Raw genomic sequence first — 9,730 nt, forward strand, 5'->3', positions numbered from 1 at the left:
CGTCCCTTCAGAATTAAGATTGATGGTAACACCATATTTGAATGGTCACAACAGTGGAGTGGTCATAGAAACATAATAGATTGGTTTCAATAGTAAAATAAGAGTGGTCTTCGTACAATATTGGACGTGTAATTCTCGAACGATTAATAAAGAGTGATTTTAGTACCATACTGAAGGTGTAATTCTCGAACGATTAGCCACATTCCCGCAATCAGTTGCACAGGTAGTTGTGCTTGTTTTATACTGGAGGGCGGCGTGATTGATAGTTAGTCTTGCACAATTTTGGATAGTGTCATGAAACGTCTTAAAGAGAGTGATCTGATCGCGACTCAACCTAGTAACAACTTCGATAAATAAAAATTCATTTTCAAAATAGACTTTGAAAATTTAAATACAACAATTTAAAAATCCAAAACCAACACCATATAAACATATGTAAAAAAATGAATCAAACTGTCTCTACCAATATTGAGGCCTAAAATGAACTATATGAATGAGGTATTTATAAAATTAATATTTTTTTATAGAATGAATCAAACCGTCTCAACCAATATATTGAGGCCTAAAGTGAACTATATGAATGAGGCCTTTAAAAAATTAATATTTTTTTTATAAAAGAAATGTATGTAAATTTTATTATTTTGGTGTCCGAGATTCAAAGTCGTTTATTAAATTATCATAGTTGATTAACTTCTTTTTTAATGGATGAGAAAACCAACACATTTAATCTTTGTTGAGAAATTATTGATATTATATAAGATTTATTAATTTGAATTTTGATAAACTATGTTCCACATAAGCACTGTTATAACATTATTTTTTACATATTACATAATTAAGTATGTCGATTGGGTGTATCATTTTTTACTTGTATAACTTCTCTTAAGATGTTTAGTTCAGTAAATAAATATAATCCATCAATATTCATGTTTTGATTTTTTAATGAACGATCACGATTATCACTACTACAATAATGACATTTAGCAACACTTGAAAATTGTAACTAAATTAAGAAAAATGTTACTAATTAAATTTTGCAACACTCAAACAATTGTTAGATAAAGTCCGTGTTACTAAAGAGTTTTAGTTACAGTTTATAATATTATCTGTAACAATTAAAAAGTGTCTCAAATGTTACATTATTGTAACACTTTTTGTATCACTAGTAACAATAAAAAAGTGTTACATTTATAATTTTTGAGAAGTTGTAAAAAGTGTCGCAAAATTGTCTAGACTAATTTTTTTTGAATCTACCAAATTTGTCTTCGCTTAAACTTCATTCATATTTGAATTAACCAATATTAGATACAAGTTTTAATAACAAGTTTGAATTACATACTCTACAATTTCCCCCTTCACTGTTCTTATTCTTGCATAATGAAAATGAAATATGCAACACAATTAGAACTATGCAACATAATTTGAATGTCATACTAAAATGATTACAAGTTTTCATCCAATATATCATGTACTCTATAAAATATCCCACTTCATTGTTCCTATTCATCCAACCATATTATCAGCCTTCCATTTTTGTCCTGCCAAAATAAACAATATAATGCATGCTAGTTGATATCAAAAGTTCTTAAAACATATCAGTTCTTAAACAATATAATGCAATCCAACAAAACAAGGATGAATGTCCAATTTTTCATAGCCATGTAGTAATCCACAAGAAACTTTAATAACCAAAAATGCATAATTCCATATCGTATATATTATTAACCATTGCTGAAACAAGTCAATAGCAAGGAACTCCAATACAACCAATAACATCTATATGATTGTGAATTTCCAAATCAAAAGAAGCCTCAAGAAAACCAGAGCACAGTCAAATGAATGCATTTCAGATAGCTCAATTAAAAAATCTAAGTAACACATAAACAGAGGCAGAACACGGAAAATTCAAACGACTCTGAAACTCAGGCAAAAGGAGGAATCACAAGAATTCATCAAACAATGTTCAGAAATCAGACCTTATAATATGAAGCATTCCACCAATCCCGAGGTCAGCCTATTCAATCAAACACACCAAAAGAATAAGCAAGGATAATTCATACAATAAGAATATTATTAGAAATTGAGTTCAATAACACAAAATCAATTAAATTTGGGATAAACATAGTACCTTTTTTCTTAAGTTTCTCATGTTTTGCCTTGCGCTTAGCTGCTTTATCCAAATAATGTTGTTTATCCTGATTAAATAATATAATCAATTTTAAAAGACAAATATTACTTAAGTTGATCATATTGCATTGCATGTGTTGTTATATACTAGAGGACTTACTTCATTACTCATGGAGTTCCATGCTTTAACAGCCATTTTATTAACACCAGAATTTTGATTTACTTCTTTAAAATTTTTGCCAAACTTATCCCTGAAATATACATTTTTAACTTAATAATAAATAACGCAAAACTAAAAAATATATTAAACAAAGAAGATTTACCATAATAGAGAAAAAGAACTCGGCGGATTCTCAAGCATATCATGATCCTTCTCAACTTTGATTTTTTTGGCCTTGCGTTCTTTTGACTTGTTATATAATTTTTGCCCCATGAGACCTTATGCTTATTTCCTAAAATGCGTGGTTTCTCCTGTTGCACTTCAAGGACTTCAGGCTTTGAGCCACTTGGACATGATGCAATTTTCTTCGGTTTCACTTCAGCGAGGTTGTCCACAGGTTGAATTTCTACAATAAGCAAAAAAACATTAAAAAAATACGTCAGAAGCTACAACACCTTTTCCATAGGTGCGCACATAACCATGTCTGTCTTTTCCCAAGACTTGGGACAGTATATCGTCTCGAGATGAGATTTGTTCTGATGCATTTGGAAGTAAAGATAGAAAATCCTCAAGCTCTGACTGAAAATAAAAAGTCAATGATATTTGAGATCCAACAAATATATATATATATATATATATATATATATATATATATATATATATATATATATATATAAGTACAACACAAGTATCATCATGGCTTAGGTGCTACAACATGGCTCATGTATTCATGATTTAGGTGCTACAACACAAGCATCAACAGTTGTTCCAGGTACATCATTTCTAAACCAACCAACATTTTTATCATCAATAACTATTGGCTCTTCAAACAACTGATTGCCAAACTGACTTTCTTGAAGATAGTCCCTCTCCATGAAAAATCCATTTCTTATAACTTGCATCAAATCCGTCACAAAACAAATGCTCAAACACATCCTCTCGATTGTCCCAACTACAATTCTTATAGTTCTTACATGGACACAATATTTCATTCCCTTCAGCTACAGTACGAAATGAAAAATCAAGAAAATTATGCAAGCTATACAAGTACCTTATTGAAGATCTCTTATCATGTAACCAGCTCTTATCCATCCTTATAGATGCTTTCTGCCTCTGCATTGTAGTCATATATAAAGATCGTTTGTTAGTAACAAAGCTTAATACCATAAACTAAATCTAGAACAATTCATTACTATATCTAAAACTATTTCAGAACAGCCGAGTAAAACTTCGATGGTTAACCCGTCAAAATTGCAAAGTAAAACTCCGATGGTTAACCTGGCAAAAGACCAAACGGCAGCAAGAATATGATAGAGCAGTAGTTACACAGAAAAGGAACCGAAGGAATTAATGGCATAATCCAACACAACCAAAATAGATTGGGAAACAAACTATGAACTATGAACAACATAGATGCAGAAATTGAGAGGCTATATTGCTACGCTATCCAAAACTTCAATGTTTTGACTCAGCCACAACTAATAAGATATTTTCTCATACACACTGAAGGGTTGCATTATGCTAAAATATATTGCTAAGTGATTCATAACCAATTTTTGCTATGCTAAATTGCATTGCTTATTAGGTTGAACTGCAACCTCATAACCAATGTACTAACAAAAATCAGTTTGTAAAGCCACCTGCCCAAGAATCATCTCCATTCTAAAATTGAGATTTCTAAGAGTCTCCTTTAGAATTTGATGGCTTTTCCTCTCCAATTCTGCTGAAATTAAAAACAGGAATTATGCCAAAATCACAAGGACCAAAAGTCATTTGGCATTTTCTTTATTAGTTGGCTTTACTATCTATATTCTATTAAACAAATGAGTTTTAGATCACCAACAACACATAGAACCTATCGGAGTTTTACTTTGCAGTTTGCCGGGTTAACAATCGGAGTTTTACTTTGCAGTTTGCTCAGCACAGCAGGAAACACACCCACAACAGCACTAACAAACAACACCCAAAGCACTATACCAGAAGCTGATACTAACAAGCCAAAGCACAGAGAAGCCAGGCCAGCAACAGAAGTCACCGACAACTCACCACCAAAACCCCAATAATTAATTACTATTACTTCTCAACACAAAACTTCAACTAAATTGCTTATACTTACGCACACGGCAACATCAAACAAATCTTAAAATGGCAATTCATTGAAGCATTTTATCAAACAGAAAACATACAAGAACTCAAAATTCCATTGGATATTCTGAAACACTAAAAATTTCGTTGAAGCATTTTATCAAACAGAAAACATACAAGTTAATTTCGATTCATAACTCAAAAAATTGAGTTAAATTGCAATTCATAACAGAAACACAACATGGATCGACGATAATTTGGATGAGATCTAAACGAAATCGAAAGCGCGGAAACGAAGGCGAATAACAGAAGAAGAATATGAGAAATGTTACCTTAGAAAGAAAGAGTGAAGCTCGATGGATGAATTGTGTAGCTCGACGGTGAGATTCGACGGTGTGAAGCTTGACGGTGAGAGTTCGACGATGAAGTGATGAGTTTGACGGTGAAGATAGGTGGATTTGACGGTGAAGCTCAATTGAGTTTGGCGGTGGAGAGAGAATCCACGACGGTGGAGCGCGATGGTGGGTTCGGCGGTGAAGCAAGATGGTGAAGAGAGAACGATGAAAAGTTTGACATTTTTTTTAAGCAAAAAATGAAATATAAGTGTGACATTAGTAAAAATAGTGTTAAGTGGGTTCAGTGTGTGTTTTTGCCTCACAGTATAGAAAATAGTGTTACGTTAGTAACATTTCTTTAAAAATGTTCCTAAAAATGGTTAAACAGTAACAATTATTTTCTTTGTTGCACGCTTGTGTTGCTAAATGTCAAGTGTGCAGTAGTGTATGACAATATTCTTTTAACTTTTGATTATCTCATTACCTTAATTTCTCAATGCTAAATAGAAATCCAAAAATATTGTTATACAATTTCAATTGTTCAAACCTATTTTGAAATGGAATAGTTATTTTATCTATTATGTATAAGAAATAATCAATTTAAAATGATTCTTCATGAAATTTTAGAATTTCATATCAATAATCATATCAAAAGCAGTTCATATAAAATGATTCTTCTATTATCTACGAATAGTCCATTTTCATGGAATTTGGGTTCTATATACATTTCAAAAGCAGTTCCTTCAGAAAAATTAGAGCATTTTCAAAATCATTTCCCTATATTTTCAAGAAAAAGTAACGAGACCATCCAATTGTCCTTTATCAACATCGACATGATATCCTAATACAAACTCAAAATTTTCAAGCTCATAAGTTGCTAAACATTATTTTAGTTTTGTTGCTAACTTCACCTAATTTCATTAAAGCATTTCTCACTTGTGAAGTTTGAAATCTTATAAAGGTTTTCACTTTCAATACGACTTTCCCAACACGTTTGTGACAATCATTTACGAGTTTACGAGTTAAGTTAGATCTTGTAGAATCTTCCATCTTTTAGTAGAAAAAATAAAGTATTGTATATATTTGTTCTAGAACGTTAATAAAATTGATGTTATCTCACTACTAGTAATACTATATACACATTAGTAAAAACAATAATATTTGGGGCTTAAAGCAAATGTTTAACTGACCTAATGGTCAGTGACAGATCTTCTTAGTGACTCATAAGAGCCACTGCATCCTCTAACTTTCGTATAAATAACATATTATACGTATCGTTTTACATAGATTTTGGTTGGTGCATTGGATAGTCATTTTTATAATCTCCTGATTGGCGTGGGTTTGATTCCCTCGTACCATTATCTTTTATTTCGATTGCATTAATAATTTGTTGCTCAAATAACAAATTAAAAAAAATGTTCCTACCATCCCCATGTTATATTCAAGCAAATGAATCACTACTTGTTAATAATTTTGTTAATTTATTCCTTCAAAAAAACTAATTTTGTTAATATTTTTAAACTGTTTTTAATATATATTGGTTAAATTGCATTTTTGGTCCCTTAACTATTTAAGTAATATCGCTTTGGTTCCTTAATTAAAATTTAATTTATTTTGGTCCCTTAAGTACTTCTCTCTGTTACACATTTTGGTCCTTTCTGTTAATTTTAATTCAAAAATGTTAGGTTTTCTTCATCTTCTTCTCCTCTTTTTCATCTTCATATAATCTCCATCAACCTTCAACAACAAGAATCCCAGAAAAATTCCAAAAGAAAATGAAGAAAACCTAACGTTTTTGAATTAAAACTAACGAAAATGACCAAAATGTGTAACGGAGAAAAGTTAAGGGACCAAAATAAATCGAATTTTAATTAAAGGACCAAAGCGATACTACCTAAATAGTTAAGGGACTAAAAATACAATTTAACCATATATATTTCATAAATATTTAGCACCCGAACAAAAGAACTTAAGATCCGCCATTGCTAATAATTGAGACGGCCTGAAACAAACCATAAATTTATGATATGCTGAAATATTTAGAATTCAATTCAGAAGAAGTTTTACTTGAACACAACCTTAAATAAAATTTATTTGGATACAACATACATAAATGAAAAAATTAAAAATAATAATCTATCACATTGCTTTTTTTTTAAAAAAAAAAAAAAAAAAAAAAAAAAACTAGTTACATCATGTCATTGGATTTTTATTTAATTATTTTGAATTGTGATTGTGTGTTTATTTGGGTCCCAAGTAGGATTTGTCCTTCAATTCAAGAGATATACATACGTCAACTCAACCGCAAATAATCTCAAAAAGGAAGGGAACAAATTTGAGGAAGAAAAATTTGAATAAAACTTGTTACACTTTTGTCATTTATCTACACAGCAACTATCAAAAAAATACTCCCTGTATTTAAGTACAATTGTTACACTTATGATAATTTTGTATGTGTGTAGCTCCAAAGGTTTGCTCTATTGGTAAAATGACAGGTCTTAACGGAAATTAACGTGTTTAAACATTTATATTTTCATACCACACCCATATAATCCGACATATTTGAGAGGAGAGAGATGAATGAAAGGGAAGAGAGACAAAATGTTTGTAGGGTCTAGGCCACATGTCACATGTTTGTGTGGAGGTTTAAGTGTGTACGCCTTCTATCGATGTGCATGTATCATCACTCTAACCAAAAGTCACGTGTTTATGTTTAAACAACGTAGTGTTTTTAGAGAGAGATAAATATAATTGTCTTCTTTGAACATGAAGATCTTTCTTACATTGACCCCGAACCGTCCCCTCTTTCTAAATATATATTAGAAAAAAAAAATTGTATACATGTCAAAAAAAATATTGTGTATAATTCAAAATCTGGGAGCTTTATCTTGACGTATATTAACAACATTTTCAAACAGAATATTTTATATTCTTTGACCTCATTTTCATTAACTTGTGGACAATGCCATTAACATTTCATTAACTTGTTTTGCAAATTATTGTAGTAGGAGTACATCAAAACTGTGAACTCATGTAAGTTACCACCCTTCTTCTGATTTTCTTTGAATAACAAATCCTTGTTTTGTACCACATATGAGGTACCTTAGCTTGTGATTAAAAACACGAATGTTAATTGTATATGTTCTTCAATCAAGAGTGAAACCTATTTGATTTCTGCTAATGCCTAAAATCTTTTAACATGTCACAATTAGCTTGATCGACAACACGATGACACTAAAAGGAATGCATGTCGATTTTCATTAATCTCATGATTGTAGTCTTCATCTTCATGTTAATTAATGTTAAGGGATTCTTTTAGAAGAATTTTATTTTTTGAGTGATAAAGTAAGGGGAAGAAATGAAAAGTTAAGAGTGAAAATAGTGTTATACAACAAATGTGTAGTACAAAAATAAATAAATTCAGCAGAACTAAATTAAAGAAAAAGCTGTAAAAAAAAGAGCTGCAAGCTGTAATAATTAATTATATACAATGCTAAAAAAAGAAGTGAAGTAGTAAAAATATAAATCAATAAATTCTAGAACAAAATTATAATACTCATATAGATCAGAAAAAGCTGTAATGTTTCTTTCAGTTGCCAAAAAAACAAAAGTGTGATAATTTTTTGGATAAAAAAAAATGTAACAATAAGGAAAGTATAGTACTTACTTACATAGAGTTTCCTTACTTTAATTAAGAGGCGTATCAATCACATTACATACTTCCCCAACTTACCACTGCTATCCCAAGAAAATGACATTATTATTATTATTTGGTTAGGAAAATGACATTTGCTCTTTGATACACACATGGTAAAGCAATTACTACTAAGTTTCAACCACCAACAATGATGATACTGATATATGTGCAGTGGAGATCTCTTGCAAATGGTTTTATACAAAAAATATATATATATATATATATATATATCTATTTGTTTGTTTGTTACAACTAGGGTTTAACTTTACTATAAAAGTGAGAAAATTGACCTCCCAAGCAAGACATGTCATCTTATTACTTGAAGATGAGATAAATTATCTTCTTTATTTATAAATTGTAGGCAATGAATCTGAATAATAAAAATGTCTGAGTATACATAGTATGTTATAGATTATAGAATATTAATAATACAATACGATGATTTTTTGGTCAATGGTTTAAATATTTCACTGAGAAAGGGCAAGGTCACAAGCAGTCCTGGTACACATAAGCAACTGTCGTAGGAAGAACAAAGATCAAGCAACAAAAACAAAACAAAATATAAATGACACAAACTAATTAACTAATAAAACATATATTAATTGTGGCCAAAATATACATTTAGTAGTAGCAAAGTCTAAGAGAGGATTAATATAGGCCTAAACAGAAGCAACTAAACATGATACTTAATTAGTGGAAGTAAAACAACATGATTAAAGCAAAAAACTCAAACATAAAATAAATGTTGGGACACAAACATGAAGGTGTTTGTGTCCATAATTGTGCCCGTGATTGGCGACTGCACCACCAACCACTCCACCAGCAACTCCACCAGCCACTGCACCGCCGATAATTCCTGCAGCTGCTCCACCTGACCTTCCTCTACCAATTCCTCTTCCTCCCATTCCACTTCCATGGCCACCTGAACCTCCATGTCCTCCTCCTCCTCCTCCCTTTCTTATAGTAACAGATAGTTCATGTTTGTGTGCATTTTGACTTTCCACAAACCCATCTTTGTGGTTCAACCTTGTAGATGCCTCAATATTTCCATTTCCATCTAAGTTCCCTATAATTTGAATAAAACAAGTTATCAAACCAAAAGTGTGTGAAACAATATTGAAATTTGTGCTTGTTTGAAAAGGTAAATAAATTGTACCATTAAAGCCTTGAGCTTGTTCATTGCTTTGAATGCTTCTAGCTTCATCTTTGTTTGATATGGCTTGAGCACATGAATTGATAAGTAGGAACAAGACTAGAAACATTGAAATCTTCATATTCATTTGATATGGCTTCATTTGAACTGTAGTCATTGGTAGGGTAAAGGGG

At 31.0% G+C, this 9,730-nt stretch overlaps 2 protein-coding genes across 2 annotated transcripts; both read right to left on the minus strand.

Annotated features, from left to right (window-relative positions):
• Positions 1–2,054: 2,054 nt before the first annotated feature.
• On the minus strand, positions 2,055–2,689 carry LOC25491202 (high mobility group protein B3-like). Its single transcript, XM_039833606.1, has 3 exons — positions 2,451–2,689; positions 2,288–2,378; positions 2,055–2,195 (listed from the first exon to the last, which is right to left on the minus strand). The coding sequence occupies exons 1-3, from the start codon at positions 2,558–2,560 to the stop codon at positions 2,055–2,057; spliced, it is 342 nt and encodes a 113-aa protein (XP_039689540.1). The 5' UTR covers positions 2,561–2,689.
• A 6,313-nt stretch (positions 2,690–9,002) lies between these two features.
• LOC25491203 (putative glycine-rich cell wall structural protein 1) lies at positions 9,003–9,730 on the minus strand. The gene is made up of 2 exons (XM_013599084.3): positions 9,561–9,730; positions 9,003–9,470 (listed from the first exon to the last, which is right to left on the minus strand). Exons 1-2 carry the CDS (start codon positions 9,712–9,714, stop codon positions 9,118–9,120), a joined length of 507 nt encoding a protein of 168 aa, XP_013454538.1. The 5' UTR covers positions 9,715–9,730; the 3' UTR covers positions 9,003–9,117.

The sequence above is a fragment of the Medicago truncatula genome, chromosome 4 (assembly GCF_003473485.1).
Source record: "Medicago truncatula cultivar Jemalong A17 chromosome 4, MtrunA17r5.0-ANR, whole genome shotgun sequence".
In the NCBI taxonomy this organism is placed as follows: Eukaryota; Viridiplantae; Streptophyta; class Magnoliopsida; order Fabales; family Fabaceae; genus Medicago; species Medicago truncatula.

Excerpts from the sequence above, each read along its gene's own strand:
- LOC25491202 (XM_039833606.1), bottom strand. The coding sequence starts at position 2,560 with ATGGGGCAAAAATTATATAACAAGTCAAAAGAACGCAAGGCCAAAAAA. Across the intron at positions 2,379-2,450 it reads AGTTCTTTTTCTCTATTATG|GGATAAGTTTGGCAAAAATT; the intron begins GTAAATCTTCTT and ends TGTATATTTCAG. Across the intron at positions 2,196-2,287 it reads GGAACTCCATGAGTAATGAA|GATAAACAACATTATTTGGA; the intron begins GTAAGTCCTCTA and ends TTATTTAATCAG.
- LOC25491203 (XM_013599084.3), bottom strand. The coding sequence starts at position 9,714 with ATGACTACAGTTCAAATGAAGCCATATCAAATGAATATGAAGATTTCA. Across the intron at positions 9,471-9,560 it reads ACAAGCTCAAGGCTTTAATG|GGAACTTAGATGGAAATGGA; the intron begins GTACAATTTATT and ends TTCAAATTATAG.